The 23634-nt window shown below is 37.1% G+C and overlaps 1 protein-coding gene across 1 annotated transcript in view; it reads left to right on the top strand.

Annotated features, from left to right (window-relative positions):
* CCDC30 (coiled-coil domain containing 30) overlaps positions 1-23634 on the top strand; it is a 168196-nt gene that overhangs the window by 5999 nt on the left and 138563 nt on the right. Inside the window, exons 3-8 of the mRNA XM_055082633.1 lie at positions 1732-1909; positions 4119-4239; positions 8410-8600; positions 15970-16059; positions 17388-17541; positions 22418-22489. Of these exons, the coding sequence (XP_054938608.1) occupies positions 1732-1909; positions 4119-4239; positions 8410-8600; positions 15970-16059; positions 17388-17541; positions 22418-22489 (806 nt within the window). The remainder of the gene's footprint in view (positions 1-1731; positions 1910-4118; positions 4240-8409; positions 8601-15969; positions 16060-17387; positions 17542-22417; positions 22490-23634) is intronic.

The raw sequence follows: 23634 nt of genomic DNA, 5'->3' as shown, positions 1-23634 counted from the left end.
GTGGTCAGAGTGGGACATTTGGAGCTGAGGACTGAAGGATTTCATCAGTAGTTTAGGCTATGGCAAGAGCTTGGTTGTAGCCATGGGCATGGATGACTAAGTGGAATGGAGGTTAAAGATCTCTGGCTTTGGAAGGGTGTTCAGTTTAGGAGCTTGGATGAGTTGGGTATTGACTTGCAGCCTCTACCGCCCTCCTGACCAGCCAAGCCCCCTCTTCCTATATCCCTGCTTACCTTCCGATACCCCAAATCTCCCAGAAGCCAAGGATCCAAAGGTATTCTGAGTATCCCCCATCCCCTTCTCCTTTCCACTTCCTCTAGCCTAAGACTCTCCCACTCCACCCCACAACATGGGGGATGGGGGTTATGCTACTCTCCGGGGGCAAGCTAGTCACAGTATAGGACATGTAATAATTCAAACATTTGTTTTCTAATTATTCACAATCTCATCAGTTTATCACAACTGTATTTTAACATTTTGATGTGTTTGCTTCCATTGTTTTCCTTCTGTGTCTGGTTTTTACATAGTTGTAATAATACCTTTACGTCTACTTTTTCTCTTTATTATAACATAAGCATTTTTCTGTATTGACAAATAGGCCTCATAGAATGTAATGTATTCCTAGTGTCTTAGGTGCCCTGATACCCAGGACTAAAACCACAAGGAGCTGAATAGTGCTAAAAACCCTTGTAGGGAGGAGGGTAAGAGTGCGAACCAGACGATGGGGGTAGGGTGGGGAGGAGCCCAAGAAGACTTTTAGCTATAAGTCATGGGGAGGACACATGGGGGCACAAAGATTCAGATTTGGGTCCCCTTTTTTTTTTTTTAATGTATCAGATGATAATTAACATTCTGTATATCATCAACAAAAACTGTTGATGTGAAAGGGATGAGACTCTGGAAAACTTAGCAAGAAAAGATAAAAATAATCAAAATATAGTTTTGCTCTTAAAAAGCAAAACTGAATATAATTATGTAGACTAGCTGCAGTACAATAACAGTTATGCTTATCCCTACAATCTGGGTCAGATTAACTTGGTTAAAAGTTATGTTTGATTGTACCAGCAAGTCTTATTCACAGTTAGTGATTCTAGTAACACAGATACCACTTCATCAATCAGCAGACATTTATCTCTCCCCCACCATGTACTGCAAGCTGTTATGTAGCATGACTACTTCCAAGTTAAAAATAATTAGACAATATCTATGGCAGGCTTAGATCAAGAAGTTTTAGAAGAGAGTTGAATGACTTAGAAGTCAACAAAAATTATAAGACATATTCTGTGAGCAAAATAGTTCCTTGAGAGTACATAATTAATGGGCTCTCTAGCTTCCAGAGGAGTCCTTTTATTTCTAAATATTCAAAAGAATAGACAGAAACTTCTTTGGAATTTATAACATCGCAAGGGGCCTGTGGGAGATTTTCAGATTATTAAATTGCAAACTTCAGAACTGGGCAGACAGAAAGCTGATATTTTTTTAATGCATATATTTCATGTCATTTCTTATTTTAGAAGATATAATACAACTCTTCAAAGCTTTTATATTTTTTTCTATTGCTAGCTGTTTCATGTACGTGCTCATTATAAATGGATAACATAACCATAAATTAATAGGAAAACTAAACTATACTTTGTAGAGAGTCTAACTCTACATATGAGATTTCTTGCATGCTCAGTTGTATATTTACACGTGTGTATACATACACATATGCTTATCTCTTTTATCAAGGGAAAAGTTCAATTGGAAGACTTACTTCACCATCTTGAGAAAGAAGGGATTGAACTCCTTGCCTTTACAGAAGAACAACTCTACTTTGTCTGGTGCTTGTTACAGCAAAGACAGGCTGAGGACTGCTACCAGAAGTCTAGAAGAGCTGTCAGGGAAGCACATGGAAGAAATTAAAGAAGTAAGAACTAATATCATAAAGTTTTAAGATAGCTGTGGTTTTGGGACTTCCCTGGTGGTCCAGTGGTTAAGACCCCATGTTTCCAGTGCAGGGGGCATGGGTTCAATCCCTGGTCAGGGAAGTTCCGCATGCTGTGCAGCACAGCCAAAGAGAAAAGAAAAAAAGATGGCTGTGGTTTTGTTCATTGTTCTTCATTATATTAACATATTAAAAACCAATATTTGAATATCACTGTGTAATTTGCAAAGCACCCACGTGTACACTTTTTTTTTAATGAAATATGTCAACAAGCTGTATTGATTTCCAATAGAGTACATGTACAGGACATTGCCCAGAGGTGACTAGTTGAATATCCAAATAGGTCTGCTCAAGGTGCTTTCATTATCTTGGTAAATTCATCCTTGTCTCAATAACCAACCCTCTAGCTGACTGTCCTGCTAGTAGGCTTAGAAACCTGATTAGTCAGCGTACTGTGAGTGGATCTGCTTCTCAAAGGTGACCTTGTATTGACCAAACTCACAGAGAAGTTTGTAGAAAAATAGATACCAGCTTTTTAGTTGACAGTAAGAAGTATAACTGCCAAAGGAACCAGACACATATATCCTGTGACTGATGCCTTTTTTCCCTACAGGCACACTACATAGGAAGTCGAATTTTAATCAAATGTCTACTTGCTGAACAAATGATTCTAATTTTTTAGAGCACTACCTAAGATAGCCAGATTTACACCATAAAGCTATCCATACCTGCCCTTATTTCTGGACCTGTTATACCCTAGAACCAGGGTACCTAGCCCTTAGATGAGCAGATAATGGCACCTTTTGACTCTTTAATCACTCTTTTTGATGTGTCCAGTACTGATCAACCTACTTTCTTACATATAAGCTACTTTCTTTAAATGAGTTAATAAAATTTTCTCAGGTTGCTTGCAGATCACGCTGTTGTGTTTTGACAGCTCAGCTCAGCTAACTTGTTGATTTTTAAATTTAACTCTTAGAGGGCAGTTTGATTTCCAAACTCTTAAAGAAGAGTACAGCTCCTTTAGAACAAAAGCAGGATAGCATAGTAAACTGTGAACTTTAACATTAGGCAGTTGGGGGTGAAAAATTGCCTTTGGCACTGACTCTCTGTGTAACCTTGGGCAAGTTACTCAACTTCTTTGAGCTTGAAATTTCTCTTCCGTAAGTTGGAGATGATAACAGCTCCTTCAAAAGATTTGTGAGGTTTACACATATTAACGTGTATAAAACATTTCAAATATGTACTTGGCACCCAGCAAGTATTCAATAAATTATAGCTGTTATTATTAGAAATAGGTAGTATTGTTCCTGCCATTTTAAAGAGGAGGAAACTGAAGCATACCAGGGAGTGATAAAGTTGGACTGCGGTTCTGTGTTCCTTCTACTGTATCATTCAGCTTTTGGTTCATATTCTGAGCAGTTGTCCCCGAAAAAGGCTTCAACACAATTCAGCAAAATGCAGTTATTTTGGTAGTCTCCGTCTAAGTAATTTGGCATAGTAAGAGCTCAGGCTCTGGCTCTGGCCCACCTCAGTGTGAAGTCCGGCTCCTCCCTTTCCGCTTCGCTTGACAACACAAGTCCGTCAGCCTCTCTCAGCCACACTCACCTATGAAGTGGGAGATAACAGTGTCATAGGGTTGTGGTGAAAACTCAATATTTGATGTCCTTAACATAGTACCTGGAGCATATAGTTAGCTTTCAATCTATCATTATTAGCCACATAAAAGTCTTGCCTTTTGTGAAGCTGTCATATTAATCAGAAACCATTTTTAAAGAATACCCAATAGTTTATTTTAATACAAGCTCCTATTAGCGTTTAAGACATCTTAATCATGCGTTTTGCTTAAGATATAAAATACTGTGTAGATACTTCTCTGTTCCTGAGTATCATGACCATATTTCCTAAACCATAGATAAGGAGACTTGATTTGAAACCTGATTTGTTAATGGAAAAAAATATCAGCGATTGTGACTGTCCCAGAAGTTTGTGGTGATGTGTCATCCTATCTATGGTAAATAGTGTCTGATAACATATGACAGCTGGAAGGAAGTTTAGGGAGAGAGACCCACACTTAAGCAAAGTTGAATTTTCTGTTTATTTCTTAATTATAAACATTGATAGTATGGTGATCTCTTAATGGCTCTTTCACTTCATAGACTTGTAAGAAAATGTATTATTTTCTTCTTAGGTAGAAAATTATGCAGACCGTGTCTGTAACTTACCAGACGAAAAGGAAGCATTTTCTCATGGTTATGAAAAGGAAAGCAAGCAGCCTAGACATGAGTTTAAAGGGCTCCAACTCAAACCGGGTAATTTTTCCTTTTGTAAACATGTAAATTTTAATTTTTTCCCTAATTCTAATAATTAACATGAGACAATTACAGAAAATTTGGGAAATGTGTAAAAGTAGAAGGAAGGAAAAAAAATTACTACATATCCTCCACCTCAAGAAAAGTACTTGTAGGGCTTCCCTGGTGGTGCAGTGGTTAAGAATCTGCCTGCCAATGCAGGGGACACGGGTTTGAGCCCTGGTCCAGAAAGATCCCACATGCCACGGAGCAACTAAGCCTGTGCGCCACAGCTACTGAGCCTGCGCTCTAGAGCCTGCGAGCCACAATTACTGAAGCTCACGTGCCTAGAGTCCGTGCTCTGCAACAAGAGAAGCCACCACAATGAGAAGCCCGTGCACCACAACGAAGAATAACCCCCGCTCTCGGCAACCAGAGAAAGCCTGCGCGCAGCAACGACGACCCAACAGAGCCAAAAATAAATAAATAAATAAATTTATAAAAAAGAAAGAAAAGTACTTGTAATGTTTTAGGTGTATTTTCTACCTGTCTTTTTAAGGTATGCATTCTGAAATATTCTCAAATGTGTGTGAGAGATTACAGAGTGGTGATTTTCTTTAATGTCAGTTACAGCACTTACAACACTATGTCCTAAGTACCTGTGTCAGCTCTTCTGGGGCAGAGATCTCATTCTAGTCTTCCTGGTTTCCGTGTTTTCGACAGCACCAGCCTCGTAAAGTACCTAGCATGTTAAGGGCTCAGGAAATGTTTATTAAGTGCTCCAAAGCTACAAGGGAAGGTACAGATAGGACCCCTTTAGAATACTGTATTTGTTTAACTCCATAAATTAGATATCATTATGATATATGGTCAATGATTATTTACATTTGCCACACATTTATGATTTTCTTTGCTCAGCATTTTTCCTTGCATCTCAGATATCCCATTTGGGATCATTTTCCTTTTTTCGTTTTAGAACTTCCTTTCATAATGGTCTGTTGATGGAAGGTTTTTCTGTATTTTGAATCTCAGGTGCAGAGAAAATTGAGCTAATCACAGGACATAATTCATATGTACTACACTCGGGTTTCATTTTTTTCCCCTTTTTTGTTATCCATTGGATAATTGAGTTTTCTTCTTCTGGTTTAAAAGCTTGCATTCTAGTTTTGTTCATATGGTGGTTGCATTCTAAGAGTTTTAAAAATTTCTTCTGGGCTTCCCTGGTGGCGAAGTGGTTGGGAGTCCGCCTGCCGATGCAGGGGACACGGGTTTGTGCCCCGGTCCAGGAAGATCCCACATGCCGTGGAGCGGCTGGGCCTGTGAGCCATGGCCACTGAGCCTGCGGGTCTGGTGCCTGTGCTCCTCAACGGGAGAGGCCACAACAGTGAGAGGCCTGTGTACCGCAAAAAAAAAATTTCTTCTGACATTTTTAGTTATTCTCAGCAGCAGGGTTGTTCAGGGCTCTAATCTGCCATACTGTAAGAAGCAGAAGCTACTCTATGCCCTGCTCCTAACATAAATTAGCTCATGAAGGATTGGGAAGTAGGGGAGTGATGTCACTATAATGTGGAAGTTCACATGTAATTTTCCCCAGCATGTTAATGATTTGGGCCCACCAGCAAGCCTTGGAGTTTATACATAAAGCCCGTTCATCCCATGTTCCTCTTCTGGGCTGTTTGGCCACATGTTTTGTCTTGGAAGTGCTTATTGCCAAGATATTACTAATCTTTTGCATTTTGCCTTTGTTTCCAACTCTGCAGACTCAGCTCCTTCGTTAGCTCACCTTTACAGCAAACCTGATTTTTTAAAAGAAGACAGAGTCCTATATTTGCTATAGTATTCCTCTATTTTTTAGGAATTTGACACATCTGTTTAAATCTACCAGTATAATATTAGGATTGTCAATGTTTTTTATAGCACTCTAGCTACACAATGACAAAGGTTTTGAGTGCTCTATGCCAACCTTTTTTCCATAAGCTCCATTATTTTTAATGAGCAGTTTTGCGAAATACAAGTTTACTTGTTTGTTTTAGGAACACATACCTCAATCCATCAGAAATGCTTCTATAATTAAAGGATGTCTTTTGAAGGTGGAGCTAACATGATTTGGTAATGGATTTCATGTTGGGTGGGAGAAAAGGAGAGAAATCACTGGTGACCCAAAGCTTTTTGGCCTGAGCAGTTGAAATATTGGAGTTCCTAACTACTCAGATGGGGGATACCATGGGAGGTCCTATTTGGGGAAGACAGTAAAGAGTTTGCTTTGGGACATCTACATTGGATGTGAATATTAGACATCCAAGTGGAAAGGTCAAGCAGGCAATTTTGTATATGTTTGGAACACATTGTGAACTAGAGATGTAAATTTGGGAGTCATCAGCATATAGCAAATGCTTAAAGCCTTAGGACTGTAGTAGATAACCTAGGGAGTAAAAAGAAGAAGAAGATTCAGAGCTGGGCCCTAGGTCATTCCAGTGTTTAGAGGTTGGAAAGGTAAGAAATCAGCAAAGGAGTCTGAGAAGGAGTGGCATGAAAGGTAGGAGGAAACCTAGCAGAGTGTGGTGTCCCAGAAGAGAAGTGATGAAAGTGTTTTAAGAAAAGGAAGGGAACAGTTGGGTCAAATACCATTGATAGGCTATGTGGAGTGAGGACAGGTAATTGACCATTGGATTTGGTCTCATGGGCGTCATTGTGACTTTGAGGAGAGCTGTTTCTGTGGAGTGGTGGATATGAAAGCCATTGGAGTGAATTCAGAAAAGAATGGTAGGAGAAGGGGAGGGGACATGGCTGTGGTTGATCCTTTCTTTCTTTTTTTTGATCCTTTCTTAAAGTTGTGCTGCAAAGAGGAATGAAGAAATGGTGGAGGAGCTGGAGGGCGTTATGAGTTTGAAGGAAAACTTTTGTTGTTTTCATCACTGTTGTTTTTAATGGGAGATGTTATACCTTGTCTCTAAGATGATTAGTTGGGAAGAAAGCTCCATGAGGCAATAGAGATAAGAGTCAACTGCAGGAGTTTTATCTTTGAGAGGAGAGGGAATGGGATCCAGTGCACAAGGCAGGGAGGGGGGTGGGGGCGTGCTGGCCTTAGGAGCCAAGGGTAGTTTGTTACATCTCACAAGAGGGAAGAGTACGAGGGAGCTGGCAGATTTGGTAGGGGAGCTTGAGGAAGCTCTCTTCAGAGTGCTTCTCTTTTCTTGGTGAAATAAGAAGTAGGGTATTCAGGTGAGAGTGAGGATGGAGAAGGAGGTATTAGAGATATGATGAGGCAGAGGGATGAAACAAGCAGGGGAATGTAGGAGGATTGCTGGGCAGCAGTAAGGGCTCACTTGAGGTTAGTAGTCGTGAGTTTGAAATGAAACCAGTCAGCACTACCTGTGCAGTTTTCTGTAGCCAGATCGGGCTTCTGGAGTGTGCTGTTGAAGAGCTGGAGTTGGAGTTTTGTCACCAAGTATAATGGAAGGAAAAAGGGGCAAGAGAGTTGTGAATGTTTTCAAGGGAGTGATTGTAATGATGGACTATAGAATCTAAGCTGGGTAAGAAAGTGAGAACAGGAATGGGATAAGGAACACTGAAAAGTGTTTAAAGTCAATGGATGATAGTTTCCAGTATGGTCAAAAATTATTGAAATTGAGCTGCTAGTACATAAAAAGGGATGATTGGAGGATAGGATGTTTGAAATTGAAGCTAGGGAGAGGTTACAGAAACTATAGAGGCTAATGACCAGGTCTAGGGAATTACTGTAGAGTAGGTGGCTGAGTGGGGTAGAGGACTAGATCTTTGGAAGTTAGCTGGTAAAGGAACTGAAAAGCCAGGGGACTGGAATAATCATCTACCTGAATATTGAAATCATTGAGAATTTTGGCAGGATTAGTTGAGTGACTGTGGACAAATTTCTTGGTTTCTTGGTGCCTGAGCCCTCATTTCTTAAAAGGGAAAATCATGGTTCCTACCTCACTGGGTTGTTGTAAAGATTAAATAAGATAGATTTATCTCAAATGCTTAGTACAATACCTGCCACATAGTAAGCACTCAGTAAAACAACAATACACTTTAAAGTTATGCAAGAACAAATTTTAAACTTCTGCAAGTAGTAAGAATATCTACTGCTTTTGAGAACCTTTTCCCACTACTTTTTAGTTATTTGCCTGCATTTCTTTTAACAATTTTGTTTCTGGTGTTTCTTCCTAACAGAAGTGCAAATAAAGGAGGTCGAAATGTTTTATCAAGAAGGCTTCTCTGAAATAGCTCTGAGCAGCCCTAGTGAACAGATTGCACACTTACTCATGGAAAGAAGTACACTCTTGAGGAAACTGGAACGAGGGGATCCCAAACCAGAATCACAAAGATGTCTGAGCAGTAACCTACAGAAAGAATTTCCCCAGGTATTCAAAATTAACTGGGTAATTGAATAAGAGGCAGGCAAGTTGAAAAATGCATTTGTTCATTTAACCATTCATACATTAAACTATCAGGAAGCCAGTTTTGATAGCGCTTAAGAATATAGGCTTTGGGTTTAAATGGACCTCCTCTATCACTTGTTAGCAGTATGTCCTTTAACAAGTTGCTTAACTTTTGTGAGCCTCAATTTCCTCATCTATAAAATCTGGGAGCAACTGAACTACTCCACAAGGTGATCATGAAAATGAAATAATATACATAAAGCTCTAGAATAGTACCTCACATGTTAATTAGCATTATTGTTATTATTTATTGAGAACTTACCATGTGCCAGGCTTTGTGCTAGTGGATGTAGGAACAAAGTCAAACTAGAAATGATTTGGACTTGCAAGGAACTTACAAGCTAATGAAGGAAAGAAATAAACCAGTGGTTATAATTCAGTGTGGAAAGCTCTGTGATAAAGTGAAAACTCAGGGGAGGGGCTGAGTCAGGATGGGTAGAAAAGGCTTCCAGCAGAGGTAATGTTGAGTACCATTTTGAAAGCTGAGTAAGTGTTAGCTGGATGAAGAAGATGGGAAAGGCATTTCTGGCAGAGGAAACCATGTGTAATACATACTGGTTCATGTGAGTCAGTGCTGAGAAATGTGCCTGGAGATATTTTCAGAAACCACTTCATGGTGAGACTCATATGCTAAGCTAGAGAGTTTGGAATCAGCACCCAGCAGTGTTCCTGGAGCATACTGGAGGCATAAAAATATTTTGAATGTACAAATGACTAACTGTTATAGATGGTCTGGAGAGTCACTAAATGATTTTAAGAGGAGAGTAACATGATCTGATTTGTGTTTTAGAAAAATCACTCTGGTCACAGTAGAGGGGTGGATTGGATAGGGACCAGATTGGAAGCCGGGATTTCAGGGGATGTTAACTAATAATTAATTAAAGAATGAGAACCAAAAACAAGGCTCATAGTGTAATACAGAAGGGAAGAAGGAGTTATGAAGGAGATGGAATCTATAAAACAAATTGGACACTGTGGAGGTGAAGTCTAGGATGACCCTAAGGCTATCTACCCAGTCACTACTAAGTCATAGTTTTACCACTAATGGACAGAAAGAATTAAAACAGATACTACAAAGAGTTTTTGTTATTATAAAATGTAATTCATAAAATTTCTGTCACATTCCCAGTTATATTTTGTTTAAGCTAATGTTGTAATTTACCTGAGCATAAAATAATCAGTAGAGTCACTTTTTTGCAGTAATTGACAAGCCGATTCAAAAATTGATAAGGAAATGCAGAGGAACTAGAATAGCCAAAACAACTTTGAAAAAGAAGAACTAGTTGGAAGATACACACTTCCTGCTTTCAAGACTTACCACAAAACTGCAGTAATCAAGAAAGTGCAGTATTGGTATAAAGGCAGATATATAGATCAATGGAACAGAATAAGGTGTCTAGAAATAGATCCACACCTACATGGTAAATTGATTTTCAACTCAGGTGCCAAGGTAATTTAATGGGGAAAAGATACACTTTTCAACAAACAATGCTGGGCACAATTGGATAGACATATGCAAAAAAACAAAAAACAAAAACAAAACCCTCAACTCTACTGAGGTTCCCTTCCCCACTGGTAAAGGAGGGAGTCCCTACCCTAAATACTATGAGATAGCCAAATACATGACACCCAACATTGAACAGAGATGTGATTGATAGTTTATTAGTCAGATAGACTCACAGCCCAAGGAGGACACTGCCTGTCATGCAGGGCCACAGGGGTTGTACTCAGGAATGGAGTGAACCCATAGGGGCCATGGGAGACAGACTTTGTAGTACCAATAGGATGAGGTGCCCCCTAGTTCCCATGGGAGGATATGACTGGCTTGTTAAAAAAATTCCATGGGTTGGCAGTGAAATGGCAGCCATTAGGCTGAGGACTGGATAAAATATAGCTGTTCTGGCTGATAAGGACACTAGCAGGGTGAGGAATCTTTCCTGTTGGATGGGGGCATATCTGGCAAAGCAGGGGAATTCATGCTTAGGCTTTTGGTGCACTGTGAGTTACAAGGGCGTCAAGGTAACACATGAAATTTTAGGCCTTACAATACATTTATCCTACATCATATATAAAAATTAACTCAAAATGGTTCATAGATCATGTAGGAGATAAAATTTACAGAAGAAAATCTTAGTGACCTTGGGTTTGGCAAGATTTTTCTAAGACAGGAAAAGCACAGAGTATAAAAGAAAAAAAACTGGACTTCATAAAAGTCCAGAACATTTGCTCTTCAAAAGAAAAAAATAAAAGAGCAAGCCACAGACTGGGAGATAATTTTTTAAAAAATATATCCGGGCTTCCCTGGTGGCGCAGTGGTTGAGAGTCCGCCTGCCGATGCAGGGGACACGGGTTCATACCCCGGTCCGGGAAGATCCCACGTGCCGTGGAGCGGCTGCCCATGAGCCATGGCCAGTGAGCCTATGCGTCCGGAGCCTGTGCTCCACAATGGGAGAGGCCACAACAGTGAGAGGCCCACGTACCGCAAAAAAAAAAAAAAAAAAAAAAAAAATATATATATATATATATATCTCCAACAAAAGCTTTGTATCTAAATATATAAATAAATCTTATAGCTCAATAATAACACATACAACCCAACTAAAAACTGCTCAAAAGGCTTAAAAAGTGACTGCACTGAAGAACATATACAAATGGTAAATAAACACATGAAAAGATGCTTAACTTCATTTATTATTAGGAAAACACAGAAATTACAATGAAGTAATTTACTATGAGGTAACTATTAATGTATCAATGAATGGCTAAAACTTGAGACTAACCATATAGAGTGTTGGTGACAATGTGGAGCAACTGGAATTCCCTTATCCTACTGTTGGGAATATAAAATGATACAACCACTTTTGGAAACGAGTTTAGCATTGCCTTAAAAAGTCAAACATATACTTATCACATAACCCTGCCATTCCACTCCTAGGAATATACCCAAGAGAAATGAAAGAATGTGCCCACATAAATACATACATGTTACAGCAACTTTAATTGTAGTAGCTCTAAACTAGAATCAACTCAAATGTTCATCAAAAGGTAAATGTATAGATCTGTAGAATGGAATATTACTTGGTAATAAAAAAAGAATAAATATACAGCAAAACAGATAAATTTCAAAATAATAATCTAAGTGAAATAAGCCAGACCAAAAAGAGTACATAGTCTATGATTCCATTTGTATAAAATAGTAGAAAATGCAAACTAATATATAGTAACAGAAACAGATCAGTGTTTGCCTGGGGACAGTGTTAGGGGAGGAATGAATTATAAGGAAGTGTAGGAAACTTTTAAGGGTGATGAATATTTTCATTATCTTGATTGTGGTATTGGTTTCATGGATGGATACATGTAAAAAAATATGTACACTGTAAATATGTGCAGTTATTATATATCAGTTATACCTTTAAAAAGATTTTTCAAAAAAATTTTTCAAAGATCTTATTATGAAATGTAACTTGTAAAAATTTCATTGCCTCCCTAGGTGTGTGTGTGTGTGTGTGTGTGTGTGTGTGTGTGTGTGTGTGTGTGTGTATATTTTTTTTTTTTAATTAATTAATTTATTTATTATTTTTGGCTGAGTTGGGTCTTCATCACTGCACTTGGGCTTTCTCTGGTTGTGGCGAGTGGGGGCTACTCTTCGTTGTGGTGTGCAGGCTTCTCATTGCAGTGGCTTCTCTTGTTAAGGAGCACAGGCTCTAGAGGCATGGGCTTCAATAGTTGTGGCACATGGGCTTCATTGCTCCATGGCACGTGGAGTCTTCCTGGACCAGGCCTCGAACCTGTGTCACCTGCATTGGCAGGCGTATTCTTAGCCACTGTGCCACCAGGGAAGTCCCCCTAGGTATATTTTAATAGGCCAATACTGAATCAACCTGTGCATAAAGTAGACGAGAGAGTCATTCCAACCAAAGTGAGGCCACATAAAGTGACACGGAAGTTGAAGAATTTTGCAAGGCCTGATCTATACACTAATTACATTTTACCTAACATTTGTTTTTTGTTGGTTTTCTGACTTAATACAGGCACATAGTAGAAACAGATTCAAGCAGTATAAAATTGAATGAAAAATGAATTTTCTCACCCCTAATCCTCAGTTCCATACTCCTAAACTACCACTGCTGACAATTTTTTATTTATCTTTCCAGAAAATTTTCATCCTCTTAAAATAAAAATTACGTTCCATTGTGCATATTGTTTTCACTTTCTGTATTAGTGTATATAGATTTGCCTTAGTCTGTTTGACAACATATATTCTTTTGAATGGATATATCAAAATTTATTTAACCACTTTATTGTTGCATGGGGCAGAGGACAAAGGGATGACATTTAATGCCAAGAATAATCAAAGATTTTAAAAAACACATTGTATTGTGGAATATAACAGCATATATGCAGAAAAATGATAAAACTTAAAAAATACAGTTTGGGGCTTCCCTGGTGGCGCAGTGGTTGAGAGTCCGCCTGCCGATGCAGGGGACACGGGTTCGTGCCCCGGTCCGGGAAGATCCCACATGCCGCGGAGCAGCTGGGCCCGTGAGCCATGGCCGCTGAGCCTGCGCGTCCGAAGCCTGTGCTCCGCTCCGGGGCCTGTGCTCCGCAACGGGAGAGGCCACAGCGGTGGGAGGCCCGCGTACCGCAAAAAACAAAAACAAAAAACAACAACAACAACAACAAAAATACAGTTTGACAAATAGTTATGGAACAAACATCCATGTAACCACTGGTCCTGTGAGGAATACAACATTGCCAAATTCCTAGAAGCTTCCTTTTCTGATCACAACCCCCTTCCTCCCCACAAAGGTGTGCATCCCAAAATGATATATATATAGTAGTTTAGTTTTGTCTGTTTTTGGACATTACATACAAGGAATCAACTTTGGGAACTGTGCTTTTGTAAAACATTATGTTTGTATTATTTATTTTTAATTAGCTTGTCATTACTATGTATCATTCCATTGTGTGAATATATGGCATGAGACTATCCATTCTAAGTTGTTTTGGGTTGTTTCCAATTTATATCTATTATGAATGTAATATAATCTGTCAGTTATGCTGCTATGAATATTCTTATATATGTGCATGCACTTGTGTAGGGTATATACCTAGGAGTAGATTTAGGGAGCTATAGAGTATGTAGATCTTCAGCTTTACCAGATAATGTCAAACTGTCTCCTTAAGTAGTGGTACCAATTTATACTGGCACCAATAAATAGTGTATGAGAGTGCCTTTGTTCCTCATCAACACTTGATGTTGTCAGACTTTCAAATTTTTGCTAAACTACTGGGTGCATAATGATATCTCATGTTGGTTTTAATTAGCATTTCCCTGATTACTAGTGAACTTTGTATGATTATCTGTCATTTGGATTTCCCATTTTATTAGTGTTTATTCAGGTCTTTTGTCCATTTAAAAACTGAGTTGTCTTTTTCTTACTGATTTATAGGAATTCTCTGTGTTCTGGTTTCAAGTCTTTTATTGATTATGTGTATCACAAATACTTTTTTCCCACTTTGTGGTTTGTCTTTTTAATATTCTTAATAATGTCTTTTAATGAATGGAAGTTCTTAAATTTAATGTAGTTCAATTTATCAATCATTTGTCTTATGGTTAGTGTTTTTCTGTCTTGTTTAAGAAATCCTTGCTTTCTGGGATTTTGATTTTTGCTTTTATTGAATCTATAAATCAATTTAAGAGGAATTGACTATCTTAAATTATTGATATCATTTGTGATCATGGACTATCTCTCCATTTATTTTTTAATGTATATAAATAAAGTTTTATAATTTTCCCTACAAAATCTTGCACATTTTAAAAATATTTATTGCTAGATACTTCATATTTTTGGGTGCTATTAATAGTAAATGCTATATTTATTAAGAATTTAATTTTCTAATGATTGGTAGTATTAAAAGTATAATTATTTTTATATATTGACTATACCTACCAATGTTGCTAAAATTTCTCATTTATCTTAATAATTTATTTGAAGATTTAAAATTTTTTCTACTTGTACAGTCCTATCTGGGAATAATGATACTTTTGTTTCTTCCTTTCCAATTTGATTCCTTTTAATTCTTTTATTTACCTTACTATACTGGCTAGGATCTCTAGTATTATCTTGAATAGGAGACATACTTGTCTAGTTAATGATATTAGAGAAAAAGTATTCAGTGGTATGATGTTTGATTAAGGGTTGGGTTTCTTTTAATGATATCCTTTGTCAAGTTAAGAAAGTTCTCTTTTATTCCTAGCTTGTTAAGAGCTTTTATTAGGAATTAATGTTGAGTTTATAAAATGTTTTTTCTATAGCCATTGAGATAATGAAGTAATTTAGAATTTTCATCTGTTAATGTGAGAATTTCACTGATTAATTTTTCTAATGTTAAACCTATCTTGCGTTCCTGGGATAAATCCAACTTGTTCATGATTTGTTATCCTTTCTAAATATTATAGATTCAGTTTGATAAAATTTTGTTTAAGTTTTTGCATCTATGTTTATGAGTGAGGTTGCCCTGTGATTTTTCTTTTTGTATTATCGTTGTCAGGCTTTAATATCAAGGTCTGGCTAGCCAGTGTTAGCTAACCTTTTTTTCATTATTGCCTCCATAATGACACTTTTTAAAGATTTTTTTGTTTTGTTTGTTTGTTTATTTTATTTTTGGCTGCGTTGGGTCTTCGTTGCTGTGCTTGGGCTTTTCTCTAGTTGCGGCGAGCGGGGGCTACTCTTCGTTGCAGTGCACAGGCTTCTCATTGCGGTGGCTTCTCTTGTTGTGAAGCACGGGCCCTAGGCACACAGGCTCAGTAGTTGTGGCTTGTGGGCTCTAGAGAGCAGGCTCAGTAGTTGTGGTGCACCGGCTTAGTTAATCCACGTCATGTGGGATCTTCCCAGACCAGGGCTCGAACCTGTGTCCCCTGCATTGGCAGGCGGATTCTTAACCACTACGCCACCAGGGAAACCCAATAATGACACTTCTTAGATAATTTTTTCTATCACTCTCCCATGAAATTTTAATGGCACTGATATAAAGTAATTCTATTTATGTACAGTAGGCATCTGCATTTTGTACTTGAAAGGGTAAGATTTTTTTTCCCCCCCTAGAAATCAGTTTGCACTCCCTTGGGGGTAATATTGTCTCATTGAGAATGCATGGTCTCGCCTCATAAAATGGATTGGACTGTGCTCCCTCTTTTTTTACGTGATTATTTTTTAAAATTTAAATGACATTTTTATTCATGAAGCTGATTGATGTAATTTTCATTCACCTCTTAATATTTACTTAGGAGAAATTTGAACAAACTCATCAGCCTCTGCAAAGGGAACATCAGAAACATCAAGAACTTGTGCATCAGTCTAAAAAAAGTCTGAGTGAGGTAAGAAAAAATTACAATCTTTTACTTAATAACAATAACTAGTTACAAGTTAGCTTTTACCTTGGAAGTATTTTGTTTGAATATATTAAAATGTACAAATCCATCCTGTAAAAGATATCAGTTGTGCATAAGAGTATTATAAACACATCACAAAAATTTGGGAAGAAGAAAAAAGTCAATCACCCATTTAACACAATAGCTGATTTTTATTGAATGTATCAAAACTTAAACAATCGATGTGTGTTATGTCCTTTGAAAAATCACCTTGGGACAGTACACACTTCTTCCCAAATATGTTTGGAGCTTCTTTTGGGGGGGAGTCCTTTAGACTGTATAGCACATTATTTTACATATAATTAATTCTGTTTGTGGAAATTATTTTTTGATCTGGGGAAATGTTATTAAGAGCTAAATCCAGTGAATAAAGCATATACAGAGAATTGAACAATGGGAAATAACCCAAGATAAATATATATGGATGAAACTGTATATCCATCATAATATTATTTTCAATAGCAAAAATTGGAAACTACCAAAATGTTGAAATGATTATATAAATTATGCTGCACCCACTGGAACATTATATAGCCTTTAAAAATAATCATTACAAAATCTGTACAGCAATATAGAAAAATGTTCCTCGTATAATGTTAAATGAAAAAGCCAGACAGAAGCGTGTATATAGATTGGGATTATAACTATGTAAAAAATGTACGTAAATAAAAAATACTGCAAGGAAATATACCAGTAAGCTAAAAATAGTTTTGTTATGTAGATGGTATTGGTTATTTTCTTATTTTTTAGAAAAATGTGTGTAATGATTATATTCATATAAAATAAATACATATCTTGGGGATCAAAAGCAAAATATCATTGAGGTTGAATTTCTTACTTAGTTTTTAAAATGCTTTGAAAGTAATTGTAGGAAAGGAGCTCTAAACATGATTTGAGCCTTAATTCTGTACATACCTTGAAATTAAATGAAATACCTTATGTAAAGGCATTTTCTAAACTATATTTAATTACCATATAAATGAGGAGTATTTTCACTCTCTTTGGCCAGATTATAATTTTTATGATTAAATTTCTATTATATAACCATAATCTCTTAGCTATGTTAGGTTTGAACCTTGTGAAATTACATGTTTATAGGTTAAAAACAATCAAATATCACCAATTTTCTATGGTTCAACCTAATAAAAGAAATGCACATAAATATTCTGTTTGCTACTCTTCTTTATTGGCTTTCAAACATTTATAGGTAATAGCACGATGTCATAAGGGTATATTTACTTTTTGGTGTACTACTAACAATGTTTTTATTTCAGTCCCATAATGAAGACCCAGAAAAAGGTAAAATATCACAAAACTGCAGAGAGAGAGATATGGAACAAGTAACAAGGAGGTTAGGGATGGCCCCTGAAGAGATCCGAAGGCTCACTGATGAACTACAAGGGAAGGAGAAAGAACAGAGTAAATTAGGTAAGCTGTGGTTACAGATGAACATGTCTAACAATGTTTTAAGTGTAATGATCCTACTCAGGTTGGAACATGAGAGCACTGAGAAAAAAAATCTTTTAAGATACATAAAAGTCTGATATACAGCCTCATTTTCTACAGTGTCCAGAAATTTTTATTGAAGCATAGCATAACATACCTACCAAAAAGTGTACAACTCCAATATTTACACTACCCAGTGCAAGAAATTTCCAGCACTCTGGAAGCCCTGTTTCTTCTTCCTATGTCTATATATTCTCTCCTCCTCAAAAATAATGGCTATCCTAACTTTTAAGGTTATTTCTGAGTTTTGACTACAGGGAGTATGCATCCTTTAGTTTGTTTCTTTTGTCAGTCTTATGTTTGTGAGATTCATTTATGATGTTGCATGTAGCAGTAGTTTGTTCACTTTTTTGTTTGTACTATAGTGTTCCATTGAATAAGCCTACTCAATGTATTCTATTTATCCATTCTACTGATGATGGACATTTATGTTGTTTCCAGCTGTGCTCTATTATGAATTGTGCTGCTATGAATATTCTTGTGCTTATCTATACATCTCTGATCATGACATTCCTAAGAGTAGAATTATTAGATCAAAGGGTTATGGGTTTGTTCTACTTTGGTAGATACTGCCATACTGTCTTCCAAATAGTTGTATTAATTTAAGGTCTTCTCAGTTGTATATGAGATTTTGGTTGCTTCACATTCTTTGTCAATACTCAGTATTGTCAGTCTTATTAATTTTACCTTTTCTGATGAGTATGTACTAGTATTTAATTGTGGCTTTACTTTGCATTTCCCTGACAGCTAACGATGTTGAAAATCCTTTAATATGTTTGTTGCTGTTGTTATTGCTCATTTAGATATACTATTTTGTGAAGTTCTTGCTCAAGTCTTGCACATATTTTTCTATTGGGTTGTATCTTTATGTTTTGTAGGAGTTTATTAATTTGTAGGAGTTTTCTGTATATTCTGGATATGAGCCTTTTGTTGGATATAAATGTCATGTTAAGTTTTTTTGCCATATAGAAATGCTAATATTTATCAAGTCAGATTTAACCAAGTTATTCTTTATGGCTTCTGGGTTTTCATGTGTAAAGCCTTTTCTGTATCACTACAAAGTTATTGAAAATGTTCTCCTCTGGTGTTTTTTATTCTTTTAGTGCTTTTATGGATTTATTATTTATGTTTCAATCTTTGCTTTATCTATAATTTATTTTAGTATGAAGTTTAAATTTTTTTAATGATATCCTCTCTATATAATTTGCAATAATTAAAGAAATCAGACTGATTCTTTTTCATGCAGTATATATGTTACTTTAGGATCATTTCTTAAAAATGTTAAATGTATAAAACAATAATGATACTGCCAAATTGATTGTGAAATTAAAAACAAAGACTATCAGGAGGGTTGAGATTTTGTTAAGAATGCATTTTAGGGCTTCCCTGGTGGCGCAGTGGTTGAGAATCCGCCTGCCAATGCAGGGGACATGGGTTCGTGTCCCGGTCCGGGAAGATCCCACATGCCACGGAGCGGCTGGGCCCGTGAGCCATGGCCACTGAGCCTGTGCATCCGGAGCCTGTGCTCTGCAATGGGAGAGGCCACAACAGTGAGAGGCCCGTGTACCACAAAAAAAAAAAAAAAAAAAAAAAAAAAAATGCATTTTAAACAGTGAACACAAATGACCTTTTCAGAATGATGGAAAATTGGGCTAACGGGTACACAATTACATATATTTGTCAAAATTCATCAAATTACTTAAAAGGATGAATTTTACTGTATGCAAAGTATATCTCAATAAACCCAATTAGAAAAAAAAAGAAATTTGGCCACGTGAGTCTGATGAGAAGCAGTCTGCTATTTGTAGTACAGAAGGAGAAAGGAAAAAGCAGGAGCCCTGTTATGTTTAGTTACATTTGGATGCAGCAGAACACAATCACATAGCACCCTGTTCCATCAGCACTTGGTTGCTCTGGTGGATCCTAAACTATTAATTGAAAACTGTCTGCACAGTGAGAATCCCCAGGGGACTGCTGGGAAGCTGAGTTAGCAAGTCCTTTTAAAATATCATATGTAGTGTCAGTGTGGGCCTTACATGTTACTTCTTGAATCATCCATCAATTTATAGCCAGAGTTTATTCCTAGGTATATGTGTTACATGATACTGTTTCCCAAGTATTAGCCTATTTCTTTCAACAAATTGACTCTTTTAAATGAAGGACTTTATTTTAGTTTATTTTCTAGCTCTCTTTATATCACACCCAAAAATTTGGATGGGAATGAAAAATTGAGGCCAATAATAAAAATAGTTTTCAATAATAAAAAAGAATACATGCCAAATATTTATTTATTCTTCAATAAATAAATTACAAGAAAAAGATGAATTTTTAAAGGTTTGAAGGAATTATTAACCAAATATAATGTGTGGCCTTTACTGGATTCTGATTCAAACAGGTTTTTTAACATTTATGAAACAGTTGGAAGTTTGAATGCTAATTGGCTATTTGTATTAAGGAATTCTTGTTAAATTTCCTTAATTACACATAATGGTATTGAGTTTATATTTTAAAAGGGTCCTTATCTTTTAGAGATACTTAGTGAAATATTTATAGATGAATGATATGATGTCTGGGAGATGCTTCAAAATAATACAGGCGCCTACCTCACACCTAAACAAAAATTAACTCAAAGTGGACCACAGAACTAAATGTAAGAGTTAAAATTATAAAATGCTTAGAAGAAAACACAGAAGTAAATCCTTATGATCTGGAGTTAGGCAATCATATGTTAGATATAACACCAAAAGCAAGAGTGATAAGAGAAAACCTAATAAATTGTACTTACTCAAAGTCTAAAATTTCTGTACTTCAAAAGATACTAACAAGAATGTGAAAAGACAAACCACAGACTGAGAGAAATACTTGCAAATTATGTGTTTGATGTGGGACTCATACCCAGAATATATGAAGAATTCTCACATATTCTTTTATACTATTATAAAAAGACAGCCCAATTTTAAAGTAAACAAAATAAAATTTGAGTAGACATTTCTTTAGAGAAGGTATATGAGTGGCCAATAGGCACATGAAAAGATGCTCAACATCATTGGTCATTAGGGAAGTGCAAATTAAAACAATGAGATCCCTCTTCACACCCTCTAGAATGGCTATAACAAAAAAGACAATGACAAGTGTTGACAAGGATGTGTAGAAATTGGAACATTGCTGATGGGATTGTAAAATGATGCAGACACTTTGGAAAACAATTTGGCAGTTTCTCAAGGTGTTAAATGTAAAATTATCATGTGACCCAGCAATTCCACTCCTGCATGACCCAGGAGAAATGAAGACGTATGTCCACTCAAAAACTTGTATGAGAAATTAACACAACATTGTAAGTCAACTACACTTCAATAAAATAAATTTTTAAAAAACCTTGTATGTGAATGTTCACAGCACTATTATTTACAGTAGCCAAAACATAGAAACAACTCAAACGTCCATCATTTGGTGAGTAGATAAACAAAACGTGGTATATCCATCCTGTGCAGAAAATAGTTAACATAGAAAACCTGCTAGTGGGAAGCTGCTGTATAGCACAGGGAGATAAGCTCGATGCTTTGTGATGACCTAGAGGGGTGGAGGAATAGGGAGGGTAGGAGGGAGGCTCAAGAAGGAGGGGATATGGGGATACATGTATCCATATAGCTGATTCACTTTATTGTACAGCAGAAACTAACACAACATTGTAATGCAATTATACTTCAATAAAGATGTAAAAAAAAAAAAGAAGACATGACACTGCTGTCCTTAGAAAGTCCTGCTTGTCAGGTTAGCCCTTGGCTAGCATCTGGAAACTTGAATTTGGGGAAGGTTCCCACCATTCCCCAATTTGTAATAGTGGCTCACTGTGCTTGACCTCTTTGTACAAACAATGTGATTTATGCTGAAAACCTGCTTTCCTTCTGAGAGTCTGGGATTTTGATGTGTCCTAGGCAGAAGGTGGTGTCTATGTCACCAGCCCCCAATAAAGACATTGGCCACCGAGTCTGTAATGAATTTTCCTGGTAGACAACATTTCACACAAATTGTCAATTCGTTGCTGGAGAAATTAAGCACATCCTGTGTGACTCCGCTGGGAGAAGACTCTTGGAAGCTTGTGCCTGATTTCCTCGTGCACCTTTTCTGTGTGATTGGGAATGATCTCTTACAAGATTCATGTTAGTGTCTTACTTCTGGGAGATTCCTCAACTTGCCATTATAGGAGGCCTATCAGCCATACCATTGGTGATGAGTAAACCACAGGAGGCAAAGTGATAAAACCTGGGTTAGAGAACCCAAATTCAAAAGACTCCAATGCCCCATATACTTTCCTTACGCCCTTCTGCTCTCCTCATAAAATTCTTGAAGAGTACCAAAAGCTATTTCCTGAAATTTTGCTATTTTGATATTTCTAGAAACTACTGGCAAAATTCTAAATATTATTAATTGCAGGAATTAATTTTAAGTATTTCTGTGTGTCATTTCTTTTTACTAAACTGGTAGTACCATGCTTAAAAACTTTCATCTGTTCCTATTGTTTACAGTAGTCCAAACTCTTCAGCATAGAATCTGGTTAGGGAAACAGGGAAAGATGACAAGATCAGATGATATCAAGGACAGGGATAAATATAAGGTGTAGTAGGAATATTAAGAGGGGAATCTGGAAAACATTCCGGGAGGAGGTGACATTTATGCAGAAAGTCAGGGGACAGCCATCAGAAAGAAAGTGTTCCAAAGAGAAATAGTCATTTGAAATTTGATTATTATACTAATCAGTTGCTCCATACACAAATATTTTGTTCTTTTTTTCTTTTAGAGTCTGCACTTGAGAAGTCTCAACTAGAAATCAAGAAATTGAAAGAAAATTTGATAAAGCTGAAAGAAAATGGTGAGTCATTTTAGCAGATATAACAATATTTAATAATAAAATATTAAACAATAATATAATTTATGTTAAGTAATATTTTTAAATAATGTTACTTACTAAATATAATAATATTACTACTACTGCTATTGAGGCAGGAGATAGATGGACCCCAGGCTGAACAGTTGGAGTTTGTCCCCTGTGGACAGATACTCCAAAATACCAGGAGGGAGGAGAAGCTAAGCCCTGCCCAGACAAAAGATAAAAGACCACATATTCCTCATTCTCGAAGGAGGAGACCTTCCTGACTACACACATGCAGAAAGGATCCTTGAAGGTCGAAAAGGGAGGGGGTGCCACCCCATAGTAGGTGATGTCAGGCCTCTTCGCTAGAATCCATCTTGGCTAAGAGATGTGCGCATACATGTGGGAGGACCCTGAGATATACCAAATACAGGCTCAGGCCAGGCAAAGCAAGATGATTGGCCAAGGAAACCTGGAAGAAATGCCCCATAAAAGTGAATCAAACTACCACGAGGTGCGACTCTCTCTGGGCCCCCGTGTGTCTATCCACAGGTACCCTTTTTCCTCCTAATAAACACTTGTTTCATTACTTTCTGTCTTTGTGGGAATTCATTTCTGCAGAGCTGTACAGGCCAGGGCTTTGTCACTGGCCACTGGTCTAGTGCCTAGGATTCAGCACTCTCACTGTCGCGGCCTGACTTTAATCTCTGGCTGGGAATGAAAATCCTGCTTTAAGCCACTGCAGACTGAGGCCACCCTAGATCACTACTATTACTATATCTACTGCTATTACTATTACTACCACTTGTTCCTGACTAACAGATACTCTGTCAGGCATTTTATTTTATTTATTTATTTATTTTTCTTTCTTTCTTTCTTTTTTTAACATCTTTATTGGAGTATAATTGCTGTAAAATGGTGTGTTAGTTTCTGCTTTATAACAAGGTGAATCAGTTATACATATACATATGCCCCCATATCTCTTCCCTCTTGCATCTCCCTCCCTCCCACCCTCTCTATCCCACCCCTCTAGGTGGTCACAAAGCACCCAGCTGATCTCACTGTGCTATGCGGCTGCTTCCCACTAGCTATCTATTTTACGTTTGGTAGTGTATATATGTCCATGTCACTCTCTCACTTTGTCC

Source organism: Physeter macrocephalus, chromosome 3 (genome assembly GCF_002837175.3).
Source record: "Physeter macrocephalus isolate SW-GA chromosome 3, ASM283717v5, whole genome shotgun sequence".
Lineage (NCBI taxonomy): Eukaryota > Metazoa > Chordata > Mammalia > Artiodactyla > Physeteridae > Physeter > Physeter macrocephalus.
Note: the sequence above shows the minus strand (reverse complement) of the source record. Positions and strands in the feature narration are given on the sequence as shown.